Source organism: Conger conger, chromosome 2 (assembly GCF_963514075.1).
Source record: "Conger conger chromosome 2, fConCon1.1, whole genome shotgun sequence".
NCBI lineage: Eukaryota > Metazoa > Chordata > Actinopteri > Anguilliformes > Congridae > Conger > Conger conger.
This window is the reverse complement of record NC_083761.1, coordinates 59,665,322-59,692,189: the sequence shown is the minus strand read 5'-3', so window position 1 is coordinate 59,692,189 and position 26,868 is coordinate 59,665,322. Positions and strand designations below refer to the sequence as shown.

The 26,868-nt window shown below is 40.9% G+C and overlaps 1 protein-coding gene across 15 annotated transcripts in view; it reads left to right on the top strand.

The window, feature by feature from the left end:
- Nucleotides 1-26,868, top strand: part of LOC133115569 (RNA binding protein fox-1 homolog 1) — a 298,065-nt gene that overhangs the window by 199,391 nt on the left and 71,806 nt on the right. For 12 of the 15 annotated variants that reach the window (XR_009705835.1, XR_009705834.1, XM_061225379.1 and 9 more), the window contains one exon: nucleotides 16,232-16,474. Coding sequence is in view for 13 of the 15 variants with exons in the window: in XM_061225379.1 (XP_061081363.1) it covers nucleotides 16,232-16,474 (243 nt within the window). In the remaining 2 variants the exon portion in view is untranslated. Of the gene's footprint in view, nucleotides 1-12,381; nucleotides 12,491-12,593; nucleotides 12,708-16,231; nucleotides 16,475-26,868 lie in introns of those variants that run through there. The other 3 variants (XM_061225378.1, XM_061225387.1, XM_061225385.1) reach the window with 2 other exon arrangements.

Below are 26,868 nucleotides of genomic sequence, written 5' to 3'. Positions count from 1 at the left end.
ACAGCATAGAAAAGCACATTATAAAGCAATTAATCTGATATAGTCTTGTTGTGCTGCTGGGATTTTGTTTCCTTGCAGAAGATGAATCTAGAAGGCAGAATGGGGAATTTAACCAGTTTGGAAAGAAGACTATTCCACATGCAAAATTACAATTTTAAATGCAGCTTTGTCAAACAATGGTCTACATGTAAATGAGCAATGCCAATAAAAAATGTAAAAACACTATTAACTTTTCCAATTTCCATTACTTTTTGATTACCTTTTAAATTAGGATTCTACATATTTTTGCTTTTAATTATGAATTTAGGTACTTCAGTGGCTTTGCTCTTAGATTGTGTGAGTAGTACGGAGATGGCCACTGTATAACAAAAGCCAGTGATGTTCTCATGACTACCTCTTGGATACTGTTGGCTGCCCAGCAGCCCGCTATCCTATTTGCTATCGCCCATACAGAAGTCTCCTTGTGTTAATGCGTATTATGTGGGTAGTGAAAAAGTATTAACTCGTGTCCATTAAGTGTTAAATTAATTTTACAGATAGCTGGTTCTATGGTTCATGTCCCATGCTCTCTATGGAGCACTCAAAGAAATTTTTTTTCCGGAGAAGATTAAATATTTTTAATTACGTAATATCCCTGATTACTGGGATTGTAAGTTCATCAATGAAGCCATTCTGGCAAACCTTTACGGTCGAGCCACATTAGAGTGCGGTGAAATTCTCTCAAGACGCAAAATGCTTCAAGCATAAGCATGGCCAGCAAATACAAATGAACGCGATTCAAAATTGGCTACAGCTACTGTGTATTCATGATAGTTTGTGCTCATCAGCATATGGATTCGGTCCTTGTTTACTTCAGATTATATCAGCTTCGGAGGGTGCCTGTGCTTGAAGTTTCACATACGGTTGGGTTTAATGGAGTCCCACTCCTGACAGTTCAATTATAACACTGTGTATAGCTGGCATTATTCCATCAGCCGCGCCGTAATCTGGAGCCGTAATATGCAGGATGTGCCGAATGCTTATTCCTCAGACCTTGGCGGAAAAGGACCGGCCGGGCCCCATCGCTCATCTCCCAATTCCCTAATCTAATACATCTCTGTGGGGTGTTGCGGAGGGTTCATTTAAGTGTTAGAAGCTGCTCTGTAATTGTTACATGTGCCAGAAGCGACCTGGACCATCTGGGCGAGAAGAAAAGGAGTAGGTTTTCCGCTGCAGGGAGGAGGATAGGAGAGAGGGAGTAAGAAAAGGGGAGAAAAACGGGAGCGGGATTCCATTACAGAGCGCGGCATACCTCAACAGTGGTCAGAGAGCAATTGGAAAAGCTGAGGAGCCGTCAGCGGATATATTTATACTGAAATGTCAGGCCATAATGAAACCGAGAGAAGTCTACTTTATATCTGCGAGTATATATGGGCCCGCCACTGATCTCTTCACAGCTGCGAGAAGGTGGCAGCAGTAAATATGTATATAAATAAAAGCCGGCCCGAAATGTCAAGTTCATATGCTGCTTTGTGAGAATCACACTCCTACTCGCACGGTGCTGTGACTTTGCGGGATTTTGAATGCGGACAAAGAGGGAGAGCGTGATACAGCAGTGTGTCCTAATGAGTCCTAAACGTGTATTTCAAACTGTTTTAAAAAACTGTAAATGTGTGTACCTCGGGCTCGCTGAGACACAGGTTACATAGGAAACACCATAGTTGGGTATGAGGTTTACAGACAGGGTTCAAATAAGGGTGGTAAATTGGTGCTTGGAATTATCCAGAAAACACATTATTTTTAGTATTAGTATTTAATGTATTTTCTTTAGTATCATCAAATCCCATCTTATCGGTGGTTCTATTTACGATTAAGAATACTGTTCGCACATCTGTGAAGTCGAGCATGCGGTGGATGGATGCAGGCCATGTAGGGTGCGTGAAGCACATCAGTGAAGAGAGCATGAGATCTTGCTGATAATTATAGCAGTGCAAGTAAAGCCACTCCACTACAGATACTGAGCCCATGTATCTCTTTGCTGTTGTGTACAGAGCAACTCCAGGGTAAATACTGAGCTTTGACTGAGGTTTCCAGAGCAAAGATATGGCATCACAACACAGCACAATTGAGACCGAAAGTGGCCTCTTCCACGATGCATTCCAAATATTTACCAAAATTCGGTTTGTGACAGTGAATTGCAATGAACATCAGTCCACTATTTCTATCAGAGTGCAGTTAGCTGCTGGCTGTCCTCTCTGTCTGTCTGTTTGTTTTGCTTCCCTTAAGCATTCCAGCTGTGTTTAATTATTATTGTGCCCTGCAATACATACGATGCGATGTTGGAGCTTTTTTATGCAAAATAACAGACTATAGGAATGACTCATACTGAGCAACACGCATCAAATAGTTTTTTTTTCAGTCCAATTTTAGGAGAAAATTCTATCTGCAAGATATGATCAGAACATACAATATGAATAGGAATTTCGGGTTTAGGCTACGATTTATTGTGCTATGGAATGTGTAAATGTGTTCACTATGACATCCTATCAAGGTGACAAACAGATCTATGGCAGTTTATTCACACACCTAGGCATTTTAAAACACTGCGTAATTGTATAGAATCTTTTGCTCCACTTCTCCCTCTATTGCTGGCTGTACTCAAAGAATGACCGTTCGTGGTTTTAAGACCCACATCATAAAGAATATGGATATTGTGGTGTTCCACTTCGCAACATTACAGAAATCTAACTTCCTGGAATTTGGGTTTTTATGACAAGAATAAAAACCCAAGTCTGTAAAAGGACTGAATTTCTTGTAGGATATTTCTTGATCATGTTTGATCTGTATTCATGTATTTATTCATTTTTAATGGGGACGCAGTTCCCAGCACACCTTACAGCCCTTGTATTCTGGTTTGCTCTGTAGGCAGATTGCAGGGCCTGAGGAGGGTCAATATTTCAGGTCAGCGGTGTCTGTTGGCACTCAGTGGATAACACCTGAGTAAATCAGGGGAAAGGGAGCTGGGGACAGCGGTGAAAACACTTCTTTATAGCCTCGGAAATTACCTGCCCCCAGGACCCCTGAGGAGAGCTCCACCGAGGTTGGAAATGTGTCTGGCAGTTTACAGCGCTTTACTGAAAACATGGAGTGAATGATGGCAGAGCTGATGGGCGAAAACCCCCGATAACCCCGCGTAAACCCCCAGGATTCCACACACCACATTTAATTTCCAGCACTTTCCCTCCTCTGGATCGCCATTGAGCATATCCAAAGGGACTTAAGCCATGAGCCAGCGATCCCAACATGGAAGAAGATGGCTCCCAGTTTGTTTCTCTTCACAATCACACACTCTCACACACACTCACCGATGCACATGCAGATTATACACATACACAACCACGTGGGTACACACACAGACATACCTATGCACAGACACACATGCTGTATGAATAAATAACTAATCTAATGAGCACATTTGGTTATTCCAAAGAATTGCTAAAAGATCTTTCTGCAGGTCACAGCAAAATACTCTTATTTTATTTCAATAACTGTATGCAATGAACTAATGCACTTGGTGGAAAAGCAGGAATTTTATATAACATGGAATAGCATAGACTGATTTTTATGTTTTGTTAAACAGAAATTTGAAAAGGAGATTACCACACATGCACACATCTACGCACTCCCACACAAGATGATAAAAGGCAGCCTCAATCCTGAGAAATGGGTTTACCTCAACATATATTCACACACTATCCATGTAAAAATCTGGAAAGTTGCCCATCATGGAATTTTTTGGCATACAATCATTGTTGCCCATGGAAACAAGCATATTACATAGTATTTAAAATGGGGTGAACGGCGCTTAAAGGTATTCTGTCATTTATTAGGTCTCGAGGCAATTATCTGTTCAGTTGCAAGTTTGGTCGAATGTATAATTAACTGCCGATGCATGACATTTCAGTTGTGATGCCATGCACAAGTAAAACCTCTGTTTGTCTCTGTGACTGCGGAGAAAACGTTACAAATTTGTACAATGGTCAAATAATTAATTTAGAATACAGGGAGTTGGCTGCGGTTTCCCAGAGTACCGTGAAGCTTGGGCTGCGTGTCCGTGTCCGCTCTGCGCAATCCGGGGTTGTCCATCTGTATCCGATTCGTTCTGCTTTGCCCTGTACCTGTGCGCTTGCACCAGAAATCACGATGCCTGGTCATGCCTTTCCAAGATACAGTCCATACGATTTGCCATGACATAATCATCCCCCCAACATCTGTTTGTAATTTTAAGCCTTCCCTTTCTCTTTTTGCTATTCTTTTCTCTTGTTTGCTCTTTCTTAGCATGCAGTAAAAATAGCACGGCCCTGTGATCAAAGAGTTTTATTGTCTGGGCTGCTCAGCTATCTATTGATCTGGAGATAATATATAGTCCATGCTATTTGGAGAGAGCTGGAAGGAATTTAAGAGTCAACTTCAAAGCTGAAGATGCTTCTACTTAAAAGCCACTGAACTATAAAAAACGGTAATATATATTAAACCATTCTGTTGTTCATAAGACATAGTGCAGACAGGGCTGCCAGAGTAAATGACATGATTCCAAGGTCAGACAGGATGTGTGATGAATGTTCTTTCAACATTTTCGTCTAAACCAGGGAGAAAAGGTAGAAAATGACTCTCCCAGCGTGATGCTTTGTGTGCTTATTTTGCTGCATAGACACATGTTTGGCGTATGCCGTATAATTGATGTATTTCCAATCTTTATAAGCTACCTCTTGCCAATTAACAGTACCTGCGCCTCCCAAACATACCAGAGATCACTAGAGATCTGTTTGCCATCAGATAAACAGCAGTTTCCTAGCATATAGTCCCCTGGCTTTTGTCAACATCTCGATAGGATCAATGGATAATGTTATTTAGTTATTAAAATTAAATATTATGGCCAAACAGATTGATTACATTGGGCATGCAAATGAATGTAGCCTATTCATAGTCCTGCGCAGGATTCTGTTTGGGCACAAATTAATTGGGTAAATCAAGTCATCATTTCTATTGCGTAATACTCTGCTGCTAATATCTGATCGCTAAATTTACATTTTGATTTCTTACTCGAAGAAGCAAGTTTAGGACAGGGGGATTTGATGACTCAGAGAGGATTTGTTACAGCCTCCTTGGTTTGGGGCTGCCAGCAGCATACGTGACTCAGGCCCGTCGCACGTATTCTCCGCTGTAACGTCACATCATAATGTCACTCACGCAAGGGAAATCAGGAAAGGTGGAAAACAGCAGTTCATACTGTTTCACCCAAATGCATCACAGTATTCTCTGATATAAGCAGATACTATATTTGGCAAATGGCTTAAAAATTGTGATCCATTCTATCATAATCGTCCCGATGGCCAATTTAATATAAATCAATGTTTATGTAAAAATATGCATTTTTAGGCTTTCATCTTAAGTTTGTAGAACAATATCTTGGCTTTCATAATCTGCAAGTATTAATGTCAAATTCAGAGTAAAAATACCATTCTTAAGCTTTTAAACTCAAGATGTCAAAGTGGAAGTAACACCAGAGTTGTACATTGTTTGGAGGCTAGCCAGCTTGTCACCGTTCACCAGCCACAAACAACCACATCAGCTGCATTCGTGGCTACATGTTAATGTATTTGCTTTCATGGTCTGTATGTCTTAATGTCAACAGTAGCTAAATGTTCATAGTTTAAAGGGTTTGTATATAAGATGACAAGTTATAGCCCCGGAGTTTTGTTAGCTCAGTGTCAGTAGTCTCCCAGCCTCACGTAATTCTCGCGATAACACTTTGAGGCTGTCTTTCAAAATGAAACGGGATATCTGGAGTGGAGAGATAACTTTGGTATCGTTAGAAAGCTTACATTCTCCTCTGAGCATTATTTTCTAAAACTCCTAAAAATATGTTTTGGGGTCAATTTTGGGTGACTGATTTTGATAGAGCAGGTCACAATTAAGAATGGCATAAACTGAGTTTAGCCTAAAAGACTCATACTCTAAAGTAAACAGTAGCTTTTCAAAGATACTCTGCAATGTAGAACGTATGTGCCATGTATTTACATATGGAATTAAATACAATATTTGTTAAAAGTTAAAATAGCAAAATACCTGTCATATGTTGCCTTTTTGAAAATCTCATCAGAGTGGTATACCACTGAATGTCCACACTTGTGGGTCAATGTTTAAAAATAAATAAAAAATAAGGAGAAAAATTACACATTCACAGCAACCTTTGCCTAGGGACTTTTGCCACATTCTATTAATTCAACTCTAGCCTGGCCGACTCGGTCCCAAAAGATAAAATTCACTAAGTGAGTTTGACAGAATCCAGGCTGTCGCCATATGGTGGGGACTGTTCTGCTATCTGTCTGGGGCTAGTGAGCAACTCTCACCTTATTAAGATGACACTGACTACATGCAAGAGCAGTTCATGGGGGGACTTGTATCCACTTTACTGGCCGGCTCCAGGGACCAAACCCTGGCCTGCAGTTTAGAAATTAGCGGAAACCTTCCTTGCAAATGACCTTGCCGTAGTGAGTTGCAAAGTGAAATTTGGAAGGTTTGCTGTTTTACTTCAGCTATAAAGAGCCTGCAGCTGCAGAGGAGTGCAGGGCTCGGTTGGGGAAAATGAGCTGGGCGGATCGACCCTGCTGAACCTCTGCAAGTTTACTGCGCCAGAACATCAGACCTGAGCTGCAGAATAGAGAGCAGATTTGTCCCGCTTCAACCGTTGAAGAGATGCTTTGGACCCGTGGATCCGAGAATACGTACGCGCTCTGAATCTACAGTGCGGTTGCTAGAGCGATCAAGGCACTTTTTTAAGGGGCTTGCTGGACCAGCAGCTGTGCTGATGATTGTATCATTGGCGGCTGGTAGCCAGTTACTTGGATGAGGCGCCATACACACATGCGTGCACACACTCAGGCACACAGATACACACCAGTACTCACCTCCAATTACTCTATAATTACAAAGGAAAAACAAAGCAAAGCCAATATTAAAACAAACAATTGTGTATATAGTTAACAACAATCTTAACCCTGGAGGCTTAATAAACTGTGTAGGGTTAAAATAATAATGAAATACAAGAAATTAGTATACATGTTGTCCCAATTAGCCTACTTAACACCTGATGTTGGTAGCACGTAATACAAACACTTCCACGAACAAAATGACTGGCAGACTCCGCTCTAGCGAAGGCTCTCTGGGCTTCTGGGCATAGCATATCTATGGCCCAGGGGCAGAAAAAATTGTGACATACCGGGTTTCTGGCAGCAGCCAATCAGCATGGCAAAAATACGTCACCAGGAAGAGAAAAAAATTGCGCTCCACAGCCAGAAGCAAGAGGTATGCCCAGCCAAAATTGACAGATAACTGAAAACTGACTTTAAATAGTATGTATTTATATACACATTTTTCTGTCCAGTAAATTAGTAGAGAGAAAAAGCCTAATGTTACATATTACAAATATGTTCATTAAAACATTTTTGTTAAAATATTTGTATTATTTTTTACTCACTGACAGATCAGGTTTTCCCACTGACAGATTGGGGGTGGGGTGGTGCCCGAATCCGCTGCACCCCTATTGAGCGGCCGCCACTGGATTGTATCTGTGATGCATTGCATACGACCTAACTGCTTCAGCTCTATCCATAGGGAAGAGGCCTATTCATGCAAGTGACATCCATGTTTATATTCTCATGAACAGTGCACTTGTCATGACAGATTGCCCATTCCCTCGCTAGCATTACTTCAAGCTAGATTGAATTACAGGTGCACAAAAAACTGTGTGAGTTCTTGTTTGTGAGACATGAACTTGCTTCTTTGGTCATATCATCAAAAGTATTCTGTTGCGTGAATGATGCGCTCTTGTGAGGTGCAGGGTGTCCCTCTCCGGTTGAACATGCTTTGAATCCGAGGTGGCCATTTCACGCTGGAAATGCCGGAGGTGGTCCTCTGCCGCAGTGCTGTGATAGCCATTCATCGGAGGCTCAAATGCGTTCTGTGTGATCCTACATAGAGATTTCCACTGTTATTGGTATTGACTTGACAGGATTGGTGTCTGTTACAGCATGCCGCTTAATCCAGATCAGCCTTTAATACTAATTAAACTGCTCAGGGACAGTCTCCCCCGTTTGGCAAGTTACAAACAGGCCACATCTGCTTGCTGCTATTTTCCCACAAATCCCTTGACCTACAGATAAAATCTGTTTTTTGTCAGATAAATAACGCAAAGGGATTTGTTTGCCTTTAAAGAAAGAGCACAGATTTAGGGGCCTCTGTGCACTGAGTGGAGTACCTGCAGTTTCCAATTTCCCGACCGGTGGCGTTTGAGCTCATTAAGGTAACCCCGACAGCGATGCCATTTGACTGGATTTTCAGTACCGGAACAAGTTTGATTTGTGCCATTGACACGAGAGGGAGCATGGGGAGACAAAGCAGCAAGGGGGAACAAAACGTGGGGGTGGGGGATGGCTGTAGGGGGATGGGGAGGTCGGGAGAGGAGGTTTTGGAAGAGGGCTGCACGTCTCGCGCATTGCTCGAAGCTGCTTTTGTGCGCATTTTTAAAGAATGTTTAATTAAAGATACGCCGTGACAGGCGGGGGACATGCGCAAGGCCAGAGAGCTAATCCTCTTGCTTTGCGCAACGTCCCCGTGTGATTGTGATTGATGAACTGATTCCTCTTTACATCTTCATTTGCATCACACGCTAATACCCGCAGGCAAAGGGGCCTGTGTATCACCAGATGAGAACTCCTTCCTAATGTGGGCTAATATGGTAATGGAAAGCAGACAAGGTGAGATGTTGTGTGGCTCCTCCACTGGGCTCTCCCATTAGCTCAAGGCTGTGTGTGCGTTTTTCCTCCTGCTGCCCGAGAGCCATTGAGAGCCACTTCAGTAAACACATACACTAACCCTTAGTAGACCCTTGCTCAACCTGATAGCAACGGGCTAAGAAAGAAAACAAACACCATTAGTCGAGAAAATCAATGCTTATGTTTTTTTAAATCGTTTTCGTTAATTTGCTTAAAAAATCAGTTTTTAGCTAAATATGTGTATGTGGTTATTGCATTTAAGGACATGAATCATATTATTCATTTCCAAACATCATTTAATCCTGACCTATTTTTAGATGACCATTTGTAAATGTATAAAGTGTTCATTGACATTTTAAGCTGGGCAAGAAGAGCTCTCAGCCTTTGTTAGATATCAAGAGAGTACTCTGTTCAGCCCTTAGCCGAGCACTAGTTATTTACATTATGAAGTCTGTTGGTTTTTATTGATGTCATTTTTTTGATGGGAAAGGTATCACGGCCGTGTAGAGGGACCAGGTGAACCTATCCCCCTGTAGTTCATATTAGTTCATATTAGTCTGGACGAAGACAGCTGGTGAGTTTGTCCCCAGTCCTTGCATAGAGAGTGATTGATTCCCTAACACAAGGGTGAAGAGCTAAGGGTGCTCTGCTGTCTAGTTTTAAAAAATGCAACAGAAGGCCCCAGAGGTGCTGTTCAAGACCCAGAATGAATTCACAAAGTCCTTGCCTCTGACTACATCAAGAGAAAACTAAGATACCATCAACCACAATACTGAATGGGTGTATTGTTTCAGAGCTTCATGGGGCACCATATATGAGCTCAGTAACCAGAGGCCTAGCTGAATAGTGTGCTATTGTCATGCTTCTGGGGATTAAAGAACTAGTTGGTAATGGTAATTTGAGGAGGAAACACTATAGGCATTAACAATAGAACCACCAAGATTCCATACTACCTAGCCAGGAATGGTCAAGTTGACCATGACATGCAAATTTTTGTAAATATATTATTTAGTAACTAACTAACTTAGTGACCACGTTATTAGGTATTAATTAGACTTATTGCTTACTGCTGCTGTAGCCCATCCACTTCAAGGTTTGGTGTTCAGATATGCTCTTCTGCATACCACTGTTGTAAACACTTTGTTATTTGTGTTACTGTTGCCTTCCTGTCAGCTTGAACCAGACTGGCCACTCATTTTTGCCCTCATACCCTCTAGATGTTTTTTGCACCATTCTTTATAAACTCTACCACCCCGTCCAGCACCGAGAATCATCCCACGGTCAAACTCATTTACATCACATTCCTTCCCCACTCTGATTTTTGATCTGAACCTCTTGGCCATGTCTGCATGCTTTGTATTGAGTTGCACCACATAATTGGCTGATTAGATATTTGCAGTAACAAGCTGGTGTACAGCTCTACCTAATAAAGTGATCAATGTATATACATGATATATTCCCATCTTGTTCGCAGCCAAACTGAAATTTATATTCTGTCCATACCCAGGATAATGCTTTGATTAAACAGAGCAAGACCGTGTAAAAGTGGCTGAATATTAATTAGCACGCCTTGTATAAAACCCCTCACAATTACTCCATGTGTATGAATGAGTTGGAATAACCTGGAGGAGCACTTAGTCACAAAATACATAGTGAAATAATTCGATTTTAAGATCATACATTTGATTGTTGATAGTAAGTGTAATTCATTGACAATGAATACAATGAAAGGTAAATAAAAACGTGTTTATTTTTGTAAAATTGAAATTACTTCCATTGTTCCCAATAACACTGTAAGTCATGGAGGGGTCCACTTACTGTCGCCTGGCTATTACCTGGATCTGCAATGGAACTGATACAGAATCTCCACGATCATCACTCATATGCTCCTTTGTACATCTAGGGGAAATGTTCTCATTGGACCATGCAGTCAACTGTGTGTTTGAGATATACTGCAGTGCACCAGAAAAGGAGAAATTGAATGAATAAATCAATGAGCCCAATTGTAACATGGTAAGAAATGTAGGTAAGAAATGGATGGGACTCAGTTGGTGGACGGTGAGCCTCTCATCTCCCCCCATCTCACTCTTGTCAGGTAGTTATGTCAGGGAGCTGTGTGAGGGCGCTGTTGCATTAGTACAAGTGAGATGGCTTCTTTTGTGGGAACGAGAGCTCCTTTTGTATCAAGAGCCATTTGGGAACTCAATAACTCTACTTTGAATTATTGCATTATTTAAAAGCTGTTTTTCCCGAAAGATCAGGCTTGTCTGAGGAATCTCCTCATGCCTTATTCTTTTTCATGTGAAAGCATCTACAAAAATGTGTAAATGTGCGCCGCACTTCAGACGGAAAACAAAAGGACATTTCAGAGTGTCGGGATGCTAATGCAGACTCCTTGTGGTTTTAATTTCCAAGATGATTGAACGGGCAGTGGGTGGTTGGGTTCAAACAGTGCTGTGGGGAATAGCCTGAGCAGCCTGGGAGAATCCAGTGTCTGGCAGACCTAAGACCAAGCCTGTAAATAGAGGATATTGTAACAGGATGAACCAGCTGGACACCACACACTGACCGGGATTGCCTCCTCCGCAGCCACTGTAAAAATAATAAAGGGCAGGCTCTGTTGACATTGAAAGGCTGGTGTCCAGCCTGGGCAGGGCGCTGTCACAACCTCGCTATCGCCCGGCCGGGCTGTCACCTGAATGTCCAATAATCGCTGCAGTAGTGACAAAGAGACCAATATCGAGTATGGCAGGAAAGTGCAGCATGGATTGTGCATTTAATTAGACTTCTGAAAAAGAGTGAAAAGAAGAAATTCAAAAGCTCTTACAATTGGTGTGTGTTTGCCACTATTTGAATAAATCCAAGCATTTTCAAAATAATATACTATATATATTTGTTGCTCAACAATATCACTACTACCCGATGATGCATCACTTCCTACACATCTTGCAATGGTGAATTGGATTTGCAGCATTAGTTTTTCTATTAAATCAAGCTTTCTCTTTTTCCTTTACACATGACAGTAATTTATTGGATCAGAACTGGATCATTATTTAAACAAACCAGGACTCTGTATCCCATAGGATTTGGCTACCTTCCACTCATAGCAGAGGGTCACAGCAATGAAACACACCTGACCAGAAAGCAGAACAAACATACAAACATCTGCAGTTAGAGCACAGGCTCCCAAAATAAAGAGAAATCTTCTGCTGCATAAGCTTATTCATGCTAGCACATTCACGAGAACGGCAAATTCATATAGCCAAAGCCAGCAAACAATCCTATAACAACATTTTATCCTGAAGTCCATACTATAATGCTTCTAATATGCTGCACGCCATGGTGCTCGCACACAAGTACTTGAACACACAAGTGCACACATCCCCCCTCATTAAGAGAGAGCACATTAAAGGAATGGATATGCCATTTCCTTATCCCTGCGAATGTTTCTGCCTGCAGTATTGGGTAGCGAGACTGAGGGGAGGGGCCCGGCTGTGATTAATGTGACAAGGCTTGCTGTGGGGAGAGAGTGAGAGAGAGCGCGTGCAGGCAATTGGGAGAGACTGTTACTGTGAGAGCATGTGAGAGGGAGGGAAACAGGATCAAGGAAGTAAGAAAGCCAAAGGTCCCATCTTGATCAGGTTTGGGGGCCGAGAGAAGTAGGAGGAGCTAAGGTAAGTAAACGCTTGCATTAGTTCCCTCCTACTTTACCACATCACCAGCCCACCTCCAGCTCACACACGCACACACACGCACACACACGCGCGTGCACAACACCAAACACACGCCCTCATCCATAATTGATGCTTGCTTTGGGCAGATGCTGCGGGCCTCAGGACTAGAGCAGCTGCTAAGTTTATGGAGGAAAAAGGGAGCAAGATGGTGCAGCAGGTATTTTCTCCTGTTATTCTAATAACAGGGCATGTTCTCATTATTTTTCTCTTTTTTCTGCACTATGGCTGGGGAGTAAAGGGGAGGCCTTGTTCACGTGAGTGTGCCTCCAAGAAAGAGGGAGCCCCTTGTGCAACTCTTTTGAGCTTTACTATCAGCGGTTTCCCCTTCTTTTTCCCCCCTCATGCTCCCTTTCGTTTTCCTCTCTTCCCTCTCTCTGAACTGCATTGGCTGCATTACCGTAGAAGGCACAGATAACAAATTCCATCCTAACTGCTGCTCTAACAGAGACTGAGCATGACTGGAGCTCAAGTTGCTTGTGTTTTTATAACTTGTGTCACAAGGAAGATGATTCATTATGGAGGCTTTTTAAAAATCTTTATTGTTTACAAAATAAGCTTGAGAATATGAGGAATAGCTTTCTTATTTAATTTTTAAGCATTTGTTATTATACAGGACTGGTTCTTCAGTATTATAATCTGTATCTATATATTTTTCATCTATGTGCCTGTTTCAGATAGCTAAGTGATATGTTGGGAGGCATATAACTATGTGGGGACGTGCAGTCCCAGCTGTCAGTAAAATCTTCATGAAGAGTTCTGTGGATCTATGACCGAGAAAGATTTGCTTTCAGGCTCTTAACTGGTGAAATCAGATTTTATGTACTTGACTGACTCCAATACTAGTTGGAGGGAGGACAGGGGTGGTTGTCTTTATTACCTTTTAAGTAAGAGCAGTCTTCAGTTGATCTACCTATAGGAAATCAAGATATCTTTGTTTGGGTGAGTAAGGGTCTTCCTTATAGTTCTAGGTATTAAAAGTATCGGATTTTGTACACTGCCACGTAAAGCATTATTTTACAGCTCCAAATATGGGTTTCATTAAATTTCAGGCCAAAGCATTTAGCTTAGCCTGACTGTTGCCTTCCTTTGTTCTTTCTCTTCTTTGCCTTTTCATAGAATTCTGAAACATCATTGAAGCTGAAGTCATGTAGTAACTGTAGTAAGCTTCCTTTGGCTCACACTTTCACACTGTTATGAATTAAAAATGACACATTACTTTTTGTTTCTCCTTTTTCATATTGCTTTTCTAACACGTTTCATGGAGGTAATGAGCTTTTAGCACTCTTAATTGAATATTAGCAGTAATTAGCAGAAATACTGTCTGGTTTGTGATGTTCAGGAGGGCAGAGTGTAAATTGCTCATGAGTTAATGAGAAACAGTGAGATCTGTATAACATCTGTTTTAGAATGAGAGGCAGTGGGGAATTTCACAAGGATCAGTTTACTATGTGCCTGAACATTTTTCATGAAGAATGTAGATTTTCCAGTGGCCTAATTTATGCTGTACATTCAGACATTATTGATGAGAGAGGGAGGTAGTTTCAGAATTGTTATTTGCAGATGCCACCATAAAGGGAAAATAATACATTATGTCAGACTAACAATATATTAAATTAATTTCACCTATATTACATCTCAAAATAAGAATTTTCACTCATTCGCATCCAGTAAAATGACTTGAAGATCGGGCTAAGTTCACTTGTTTGACTCAGTTCATAATTTCACAAAATGCATTTTTACATCATAGTAATTTTAAGCAAGCATTCCATATTGAAATTAAAGAGGCCGACCTATTTTGATGAGCGGATATAAGGGACTTAAGCTAGCCTCTTTTTATTATAATAATAGCAGTTGCAAATTCCTTGCAAAGATTTACGTTAAATCACTTCAATACATTCTCACCAGATTGTTTCATAGCTAGCTAGCTCCGTGTCTTGTGTATAACGTTTATCGATAGATAGATGTATCAATAGATTGCCTCAGCAGCAGTGCTAAGTAACGTTAGCTAGCTAGCTAGCTCCATGTCTTGTATAGCCTATCATGGCTGGTGTCAAACAAAGCTCTCGTTCTCAAAAACATCTAATTAAAAAAATTACTTGGAAATGTTCAAAAGCATGGAAATGCTCAAAAGACTTTCAGCTTGTCCGAAAAAAATTGGACTGCAGTGGTGTTGTGACCTGGATACTTGCAGACCAAATCCTTTCGGTCAGCTCAGGTTGCTGAAGTGTGTGGAGGAGCTTGTAGCACAGCCCTGTGTGAATAGGCACATAGTGACAACACCCCTGGAGCCAAGATAAGAGCTCAATTGGTTCTCTGTGCCACAAGAGGAAACAGCATGGTACTGTGCCATCGTGACAGCTGTTTGTTTGATTCCTGGTTGAAACACATGGATTAAAAATAACATGTCAACCCATAGTAACATTGATGGTCAAGCAAAGCCCGAGCAAAAATACGACCTTTTAACCGTTTGGATAAAAAATAACATTTGAACCCACGGTAATGTTAATGGTCAAGTGGAGCATGTGCAAAAATACCTTTCTGTTATTAACTCATATGAACGAACGAACGAACAATCGATCGATCAATCAGTCTTTTCCTGTTCCAATTATGGCTGCAATCCCTCCGAGTCCAGGGACGCAAAAGCTAGCATGTATTTAGGGGATAAATGACAGGGTCTGCTTCATGTACCACAAACACAAAAGCTTAGCTTTGGAAAACAACTTCAGAAAACTGCAGGTAGCAAGCACAGTATAGGGCTTCATAGTTAATATCGACTTGAATGCATATTGCTTGTGTGATATAGGCAGAATATAAGCAGCAATAAAATATACATGTATTTGATGGTGTCAAGAAATATGCCCTTGACATTGTGGATGTCCTGTCCATTCATTTGCAGCTGTGAGTTTGACTTAACTGCCTATTTCTTAGCTGTTCAACAACCTTCTTTCACACTCATGGGAAATATTATTTTGAGAATATGCAGAAGAATCAATTTTTTTCAGGCCTGAAATGGCCTTCAGGTTATAAAGGTTGTTACTGTATTTCAATCATGAAATCAACTTTTTTTTTTTCACCCTCAGTATTGAAATTGTGATGCGAACATGTGCATGAATTTTTCATTATAAAAGCGAATTCTTATTCTGAATAGCATTATGGTTTTGGAAGAAAACAATGTATTATTATTCTGTTAATGCATCATAATGAATTAATAGCATATGTTTTTTGGATTGCTTTTAAATGAGAAGGTTTATAGTCATTCAGGTGTAGCATACAAGATGGCAATTTATTTGGATTTGGTGCCTTTCCTCAAGTGTTGCTGATCAGTGTTGTGAGAAATCTCGATATGGAAGGTTAATAAGCAGGTAATCCTAGTGTTTCACTGAGGAATGAATTGATCCGGCTCAAATTAGAAGGCTCTTTGACAAATTAATGTCTTGTTATATGCTTTGTGTGTGGAATGCATTCGCAAATATGTTTTACTTGTTTTCAGTGAAGAATTTGAAGTTTTCAAATTAAATCAGAGGGCTATCTGAGTGAACTAAGCTAAACACTCCAACAAGAATCCCTTTACTGCCTTAATAATATCGTTCTGTGTTGTGGTAGTATTACTGAGCTACGCTTTGCTAACCGCCCTTGCATCTCTCGGAGAACTGACAGTCCACCCTCTCTCCCTCTCTCCAGGGTAATCAGGACGCCGCAGCACCTCCTGAAACGATGGCACAGCCTTACGCTTCTGCCCAGTTCGCACCCCCTCAGAACGGCATCCCAGCAGAATACACCACCCCCCATCCCCATCCTGCTCCAGACTACACGGGCCAGAGCACTGTCCCAGAGCACACGTTAAACATGTACCCCCCTGCACAGACGCACAGCGAACAGAGTGGCCCGGACAGCAACGCGCAAACGGTGTCCGGCACTGCCACAGTAAGTATGCTTCTATTACAATGTGCACTGCAGGGACGTGTTTTAACACATTTTAACCCTATTTTAACCCTTCGCTGTTAACTTCATTTCCGCTGCTATTACAGTGGCCGTCTCACAATATGATAGGATATGGCCCTGAATTCAAGCAAGATCAGTGCTTCATTTTGATGTCGATTTAGTTCAGGTGCTGTTTTCGTATATTTTGCATGAAGAATTGTGTAATCAAAAATATTAATGCAGCCACTCAATATAAGCCCTGGCTTTTTTTCTGAATTTGGTAATTTGCTGTCCCATAAATTATAAAAATCCTAATTCAGTTGCATGCAACTGTTCTGGTGATAATGTTTTAGCTTGCTGTCTAAACAATTTCATGTGTAGGTTTTATTTGCAAGGCTCAAGCTGGGCAGATGTTGAACAAACTTTGCCAAGTTTTTTTGGATGGTTAAATACAGCGCAAACACATTGCCATTTCTGTGGTAAGAAAAGAAGGATAAAGAAAGAAGCAGTGATACATCTGGAAATACCATTTCATTGTATAGAACAGAAGAGCCTAAGATTGTATGAAAAGGTCCAAATTACCCAGACGTCATGCTGACCTCACCAGGCAGAAACTGTTATGAAAACAATGTCATCTCTTCCTGCCTACTGCTTCTCTTTGTAATAGGAATGGATCTCAAAGTCTCGTGACTGTGTAGATAATGAGAACAATCATAGCAGACTGTCTTCTGCCACAGTTAATGAGGTCTTTAGTCTGTAGGGGTTCTTTTACATTTGTGATCATATGTGTTGACCACTGACATGCCTTAAAACATGGAGGATAAGAAGCAATAGAATACCATTTTTATTTACCCAAACTTTGAAAAGAACATACAAAATTTTAAAAAAAATGGAATGCTGTGTAGATCATAATGCCATCACAGCAGATACCTGTGGAACTGTTAAAAGGAGGAAACCACAAAAGCAGATCTAATATCAGGAATATACTATTTCCAGATCTATATTTTTCATTTAAAATTAGGGATGTCCCGTTCTGATTCATGGATTAGTATCAGCTTCCGATACCACCATATTTTAAGGATTGCGTAATGGCTAGGACAGGCCCAATCTGAATCTGATCCTCTCTGACAGTGAAACACTTAATATGCATATTAATTTTCGCCTGTAGCAAATCTTTGCCTCCGTACTTTCTGATTCCGTCTTAATGCACTGTCACTCCCATGAACAAGCACTATCCATCCACCACCACGAAGGAGACTGTGGTTTGTAAAACAAGTTGCTATCTGCTACAATGTCTGTTGTGTAGAACTCTTACAAGGTGCTGTTCGAAAATAGCCCTACAGCCAGTTGCAATATTTGCAATGCCAGTGTTTCAAGGGGTAGCATTAGCATGGCTTCTTAATAGGCCAGCAACGATTTTGATAAATTGCCTGAAGAAACACCACCCAGACTTTTTGCAGTTGACATAACACAAGGTCGCAGTGAAGCCGAAAACACTTGAGGATACTTTTAAAAGACAGGAAATGTTTCCATAAGAAAGTGACAAGGCCAAAGAATAGCAGAAGATAACTGAATTTGTTGTGTTAAAGGGATATTTCACTTTGGTAGAACATAATTTATTTGTAGAGTAACAAGCAAATGGTAAACATGATTTAATTGGGTGGGGGACACTTGCTTGAGATCAGTATGTTAGGAAGCAAAGAGTAGCCTAACGTTAAAACATCAGTGCATGTTAACTATATACAGTACCCAAGAAGTAAAAATTCTAAATACATACCCATAATATTCTGATTATAGTTTGCACTGAAATCCACTTCATTGGGGTAGTTTTACTAAAGCCAAATAAAATAAAAACAGTTTGGCCTGCTGATGAAGATGATGCTCGTGTTTGGTTGTTTTTCCAGAAAAACGTTGCAGTAAAACCAGAAATGGTCATGAGTTGTGTGAAATAAACATTTTATATTGTATTGGCTATATCCTAAGCTAAGCAACATGTAGCCTACGCCAAGGAGTAGCCCTCTTCTGGATTAGCGTTTACTCCAGCCATTTTATGACAGCTAATCTAAATAAATAAATATTGAAAAAAGAAATAAATGACTTGCTATTCCATGCTAGATGTGTGACAGAGACAGAGTATTGAAAACAATTCCTGGCTGTTAGCAGTAGGTCAAACCGAACTGCGGCAAGTTATAATGGCTTCATCATCTGCCTCTGGTGGACACATAATACAATAGTGTGACAAACGAACAAACTGACTAATTTCATCACGTGAAATTGTTTTACTGATTCTAAGTCAATCTATGTACTCTTGTGCACAACAAAAACACAAAAACAAGCAACAGAAGAATCAGTATCGGATTGGTATCAGCTGACACTGTATATTACTACACTCAAATCCAGAGACAAAAACCTGGACTGGAACATCCCTAGTTGCTTTACTAAAGTTAATTTTGACCTTTTGAAAGTGGTCGAATTGATCCATGAACATGAAATTCTGCTCAGATGATGTGAACATGGAAATTAATGTGACCAGTACTTGATTTGACATGATGACAGTGCAGATCAGATCACGCATGCCAAGTCTAGTATATGTAAACTAGAGCAAATGCAGGGCTGGTATCTGTTTTATGAAACGGCATTCTTCTATAGAAATTCCCTGGGTTGCTGTAGATGAAAGAGGATGTTGTTTATGCTAGTCTTAAAACCACATTATTAGAAGTTTGCTTGATTGATGGCAAGGGATCAGAGCCTAAATGAAGGAAGGTGATAATATCGCAGGGATACAAGGCATTTGTAGCGAGTTGTTCTGATTATCTCCGGTTTACTGCATTCACCAGCCAGAAGCTCTGAGTTGACATGAAATTATGAACTCCTGCCCTTAGGCCGGACCCTTAGAAGAGATATTTTCAGACCTGGATGTGAGTCTACTGTGCCACCCAACCAGCCTTACGAGGCAATTTTGGTCTATTTATGAGCCCATTAATCATGATAAATGGGCCTTATAAAGAAACTGATTTGCACTTGGTGTGGCGCCAGAGTGAGAGGTGATGGCGGCTAAGCTCTCCTGTATTGAGCAGGGGGGATTTTGAGGGCCATGAGTCAGGCAGCTTAAATCTACTTCAGAGGCACAGCTGCTGATCTGATCTCCTTTGACTGCTTGACTCCATTGTCACTTGGAGTCATTTGTCTCATGCGTAATCCCAATATCCTTGGGCTCATCAAGTGCTTTACCAGTGCGCCAGCACTGCAAGGGTATTGCTTGCATGGTAGTAGGGCTGTCAACAGTGAGCTGAAAATATACTGTATGAATTATACAGGCGGCAGAAATGTCAATGTTTTGACAGTTTCACCTGTTAAAACTTTAGTTTATTTCTCCACATATTAGCGCATTTCTTCTGTTCTCCTGCGCTTAAACACCGACTATACAATGTGGAATATTGAAATATAACACCTCAGTAGCCTTGGGGGAAAAAAAGGAAAAACATTATGTCTGTGTGCTTCTGTTTCAGAAATTTCTGTTCTTCTGTTTCCCCAGAATGTAATGAAAAATACATCACAGTCATAATTTCCCTTACTTTTCTTGGCAGTCCCTACTGGAGTTTTCAGTTGGGGCTGGGAGCTCTCGCCTTAATAAGAGTGGGGCAGAGGCAGAATCCATTCCTTTGAGTCTCTGGATTCTTGACATAGTTAGAAAGAAAGAAACATGATGATTCAATATCTATACAAAATAAATGAATGGTGGACAGTGTTAGGTTCCTAAACAGGTAGGATCAATACACTTGACATTTTACCACATCTTCAGTGCATTCTCCAGCATAACTTTAGCAGTAAACTTTACCTGTAAAATAAAATAGCCATTAACTGTATACTGTGCGTTCGCACTTTTTGTAACTGCGTATTTGGATCGGAGTCATTGTTTACTAATGCTTTTGTGCTGAGGAGTCATTGCGCTAATAGGGTGAGCCCCTCACTTTTATAGACAGGGAGAAGGGGGCCAACAGCACAATGAGCCCATTAAAGAACCCTGTTTGAAATGCTGCTCAGCCTCAAAATGCCTTTGAGTGTCAAAGGAGTAAAAAGGAATAAGAAAGGTCAGGCCTCCGGCTCGAAAAAAGCAGACCACCAGCAGATTCACTAAACTAGCAGTGCTCCATTTCCTTTGACACGTGGCGCCGTATTCTCCCTTCGTTACGGAACGAAGAGGACTTTAAAAAAGGAGTGGCTCTCCAGCCCTCTGTCATGGTCTGCACGTTTATGGATAGCAGAGAGACACCTGCAGCTAAACCGAGGGCTCTTCCGCTCCTCTGGTGCAGGCCCCAGCCTTTGCAGCTTCTGTCTAAAACACTGCCGGCCTGGTTTCACACCAACCGTGACCGCCGCTACCAACCTCCCTGGGCCGGGTTACATTCCAGACACAACAAAATTGGACAGGTCACTTTGCCAAGCAGCTGTCCACATGCAGAGGGACAGTGTAACCGTGGATGCGGATAATCACCTTGTATTTCCAAGATAAAAATATGTGATTCTTTTTTTATGGTTATTATTTCTTTAGTTATTTATTTATGTATTTATTTTACTTATATACCGCTACCACCCTCCCTCTTGGGAGGTCAACTTTGGTTTTTTTAGAGTCATAACTGAGAAATTAGAGAAGGGTATAACAGAGACACACAGAAAAGTAAATACAAACTATTAAACTAGAGAAATTACGGGCATGGAGAGACAGGACACAGGCTAATGGGGTGACTGGAAAGGGGAGAAAAGGTGAGAGAGAGACAGTTTTTTTAATGCAACCTGGGGTGTGTGTATTTTCCATTCTATAGTTACGTACAAAAACAGGCTGAAGCCGCTTCAAATCCCTCCCTCAACTGTCCTCTCCCTTCAGTCAGAACCCCCTTAATACTGCACGACTTGGTCAAAGATTTCAATTTTATTTTTAATTTCATTAGTTTTGCACTTAAAAGTGACCAGGTTCAAAAATATATGAATAGACAGGCGGACATATATAGACAAAACCATTGATCGGGCGGGTAGACAGACAGACAGATATACAGTATTTAAAAAAACATTGATCGGGTGGGTAGGTCGACAGACAGATAGACAAATGCAATAATAGTAATAATAATGACACTTGTTGTTGTTGGGACGTGGAGAAGTCAAATAAATCTAGATATGGAGAATATATGTATTTCTGTGGATGTGTTTTGACCACTGCTGATGGTGATAATAATGGGGGGAAAAATTATATGCAGTTTATTTTGTCTGTCATTTATGGAAAAGACACAGCTATCATTATCATACTCTGTAGTGAAAGACAATAGTAAACTTTGCTGCCTCTAAATCAGTCTAGCTCCCAACTCTATGTTCGGCTGCATGCTTAGAATGTTTGTATTTTCCTATTTCTATTGGCCCGCTGTGCAAACACCTGGCATTTTCTGTTTGTTTGCTTGTTTTTTTTCTGTTTGTTTATCCATATTGTGTCATCTGTGCAGAAATTACAGGTTTATTGTATACATAATGCCCATTTGCCCAGTAATAATACTAGTCTAACAATTGTATGTTTATGCCAATACAGGTGCAATTACAGTATACTTGAATTCTACTTCATGGAAATAGTTACACATGATAGGCTGCTGGAAAATGTGGTAGCTAGCTAGTAGCTCTTCCCAATGCTAGGTATAGGTTATAGAACACTACAACACAAACGGGAAGGATAACCAAAAGGTTTTCAGCCTTCACCCTCACAGGATTGGGACTAAAAATAATAAAGTAAAAGAATAAACCGGACTTGTGTGCAGCTTGTTCAGCTGGCTGGCTTTTCTCTTTTCTCTGGCGTCTTGTCACATCTCGCCTCGGCGCTCTGCTCTCCAGCAGATTCCCAGTCTCAGCCACCTACTGCGAAAATGAGCACAGAATGTAGTTTGCATCATAGACCAGGTGTGTTTCTACTTAACCAGTAGGCGTGGTCCTCTGACTGCCCTGCTTCTTCCTGCAAACCGTGCCCTTGCCACAATCTTATATTTGGATGTTTTTATGATTAAATGATGAAAATATAAATAAGGTCATTAGGATCACACAAAATGTACCCAGTTTATTTTCCACACAGAGTGAACCAGCTCCTCCATCACTGCAAATTTTGGAATTTTATTTAAGGCAATGTCAAAGACTATTTTAAAGTTCCTTGAACATCTTGTGTGGTCAAGTGAAAATCCATGCTGCATAGTTAGAAACTCCTTTTTTTTTATAAGAAAATGTATAACCTGAAATGAACATTGCCTAGCATGAACATAATTTCATACATACAGTGAGCTCCATAATGTTTGGGGAAACATTTATTGATTTGGCTCGGTACGCCATCATTTTATATTTGTAGTCAGAAATCTAAGAATCTAAGATCTGCAGATTCTCAGCTTTGCTTTCCCCATGAAATTGCAGCACATTATACATTACCCCGATTTCAGGGCACCATAACATTTGGGACATGTTAATGTTATGTAAAGGAAAGCAGTCATGTTGAATTACATGTCCTTTGTATGACAAGACTGCTTGAAGTCTGTGACCCATAGACATCACCAGATGCTGAATATCTGAATCTGATGAGGCCTATACTGCAGCCACCTTCAGCTCATGCTGGTTTGGGGGCTAGCTGCCTTTTCTCTTTGAATCTATTAAGTGATCTCTCTGGAGATCCTCAACATTCACCCATGCAGAATTGTTTGGGTTCCTTCAGATTCTTGGGTTGACGTCTGTAAAAGGCTTTTTTTTAGCTCAAACTACAGATGTTCAATTGTATTCAGGTCTGACGACTGAGATGGCCATTTCGGGACATTTCTTAGTTGCTTTGGACATACAGTGTTTGAGATCTTTGTCCTGTTGGAAGGTCCGTCTGCAGTCCAGATGTAGCTGCATGGCAGGAAAAAAGGTTTTTGGATAAAATGAATTGGTATATATTGAGCTGAATGAAACTGTCAGTCCAACACAGGCAAAATTGAAGCTAAAGTTAAACTTAAAAAAAATAAGAACAATGGCTGCTAAACTCAGCTCCATATTGCAGTACACATGGTGAAGGGAGAAGGTGGTTGGCATCCACTCAAGTGGGGGAAATTGCCCTACTAATAGGTAAGGTTAAAATTAGTAGATTAGGTTTTATGGATATCAGCACTCATATCACTCATATCATATGCTTCACAGGCAGAACAGCTGGTGCACACAAAAAACTTTGTATGACTGTTGGAACTATTTAACTTATGTCCAAAAGTGTTAAACATCCACCACCATCCACCACAGGCATGAAGTGCTTTTCAACATGACTTACTTTGATTCCAAACATAATGCAGATGTTCATGTCATTTTTTGTTTCATCTGACTACAAGACATGAATCAAATTGTAGTGCAGATGTAGTTTGGTGAATGACAGATGAATTGTCTTCAAAAGAGGCTTCATTCTTGCAACAATGCCATAAAGGCCATTGTCATGAACTAGGTATTATCGAATGGTAGCGTAGGGTCCTCGCACAGGCCACCAAATAACGTAGGAATTTTACTCTCTACGAAACCGGGGGGCCAATGTTATGTAGCAGTATAACTGCAAAAAGTAATCAGTCTCATAAAATTACTGTTATCAGAAATATCTAACCACAAATTTAGTATTTTAATTAATAATTAAAATAACCAATATTAATGAGTAAACATACTGATAACCTGAAGGTTGGAAGTTCTTCGAAAGACTGCTTTAACTCGGCTCTCATGTCTATGTGACGCCAAAACAGACACCGGGTTTAATAAAATATATTCATTAAACAAACATACCATCACAGAACAGATAAACAAATGTGAAGTTAGTAGGGTAAGTTAGTAGGGTGTATGTGTATGCGTGTGTGAAGCGTGCGTGTTCCTTGAACAAAGCAAAGTAAAAGTGGGTGTGTTAGTTATTGTTAGCTGTGAGAAGACTACTTGCGTAGTTTACTCTATATATGCGCAAAAGACGGCAAATCAATTCACGTACATATATATAGCTAACAAAATACATTCCAATGATAAGACGCCAAATATGGACACACGGATTCACAAAAACAGTTAAGACTAAACTAAACACTGGCTATGCCTGAATGTTTGTTGTCTTATTGAGTCCATACGCATTGGATCCAAAAGACGTGCTGTCCTTATAGGAGCCGCGATGGTGCTGTGAATGATGTCCTGGAGAGGTGCGCAAAGCTGGGGCGTTCCCGTCTTAGCTGCGCGTTATCGTCTGGTCCGCTCGGTTGCTGGAAGGCTGTTCGCTGTTCCTTTTTCCGGGTGGAAAAGTTTGTTGCTGTTGTTTGTTGGTGAGCTTTGCAGGAGTAAACTGATATAGCGTTCCGCGTACACCAGTTTCCACTCACTATAGGCCACGAAGTGGTAGGAGGCGACATGGCTCAGGCAGTAAGAGCAGTCGTCTGGCAGTCGGAGGGTTGCCGGTTCGATCCCCCGCCTGGGCTGTGTCGAAGTGTCCCTGAGCAAGACACCTAACCCCTAAATGCTCCTGACGAGCTGGTCGGCGCCTTGCATGGCAGCCAATCGCCGTTGGTGTGTGAGTGTGTGTATGAATGGGTGAATGAGAAGCATCAAGGCTAAAGGCACTATATAAATGCCAACCATTTACCATTTACGAAGTTACCGCAAGGTAACTAGGTGTGTCCGTAGGCCTGGTAGTGCGCTGTGCAGCATTCAGCCTCTGTCCGAGTCTCGGAGCAGATGAGCTGAAGTGAATGGCCAAAAAGGGTGCGTCGAAAATAAGTGGGAAGAAGAGAAAAGGAAGAGAAGAAGAGAGGGATCCCGAGAACACTCTTATACAGGAAAGTTTATTGCTCCCGCCATTACGGGATTGGCTGAACCGAGCTAGACGTCATCCGGGGTCGACGTCGCGGAATTGTCCTGTGGGAGTTGTGGATCCAACAGTAGCTTTGGACACCTTATAACCCCAATATGCCAAGTTGTTTTGGAGATCTGTGCTGTTTGAACTTCTTTTTACAATCTATCTGTCTATCCATCCTACACACACTCAAAAATAATAAGAATATTTTCCTGGTCACTGTGCAAGGGCAGAAGAGTTTATTATTTTGAGCCTTCAATCAAACCTTTGGCAAAGAGATATTGTCAAATATTTGTTTAAGCCTTCAATTGGGCTTTAAGTATGGATTATTAGTCAGACCAATAACAAGACACTTTTCCTGTACCACTGTTTAGGTAAGGTGGACTACCTTGACTCAATATGATTTGAGAAAAACTCTTGTCCATGTTCCATTTGAATGTGTTACTTTCAACAAAATAAAGTTGAGAGAGTGAATTTAGCCTTTAGTGGTATTGTGTAAGGTAAATGGTTTAGGAACCATAAAAAAGTGATTGTATGGTTATGAATGGATAATAAATTAGTTACAGTATGAGGTAAAAAACAATAATGGATGATGATATTTTTTTGTGCTTTGAGCCGAGTTAAAACACAGGTAAATTTTGACCCCTTCACCCAAAAGGTACGTGCAGCTTTTATGTGCAACACATTAGGAGGGTTAAGCACTGTTTCTGTGGCCTTAAATCTTCTAATAATTGAGACAAAAGTGGAAAGTGGAATCACAATTTTACAATATAATAAAAAAGGTTTTGGCGATGACTGGACAGGATGCTGATCTGCCTATGAAGCAGCCAGTGGCGATAACCCATCCCCCCAAAACAAATGATGGCTGAAAAAGAAAAAATGAATTGCTTATAGTTTATAGTTTAGCACTGCAAGGCTGTTTACCTGAAAATGGTAGTGAACCTCTGCTAATGGATGTGAGTTAGATACTTTGGAATTGGGGCGAGGACGGGTTATGATTAATGCCTTTTTTTCAGAACACGAGTGCTGTACGAGCAATTGGATCATTATCCGGTATGATCGGAGAATTGGCGTTTTAGGTCAGCATTATTAAATAGACTTTACTGCTTGAAATTAGACAGCGCCATGGTGCTGATCCGAATGAGGGCAGGGTTCCCATACAACGTTGCTGAAATCTTCACAATGCCTATGTGAATTGTTCGCATGGAACCTTCTCTCCACGCTCCCAGATAGACTCTATGGTCCAGCGGGTCACTGTAGTTGGCTAGGGAGTGCTGTTTGACCAGCCAAACTAGGGGACTGGGTTGGCACTAGGAAGCCCATATTTTATTTACTTTTATTGGCTGCGCCCAAAACCATAAAAATGCTGCCTTCTTAGGCAGGGAGGCATTGAGTGCCATCCCATTCCAAAGTATGTAAGAAATGTTGCCTTCTAAGGTGCCTTCGTTTGACCAATTTTGAAGGCAGCATTGATGTATCCTTCGACAGGCAATGATATCCCATACTCGATTCGTTTTATGCTTCTTACTTCCGTTAAATTAATGGC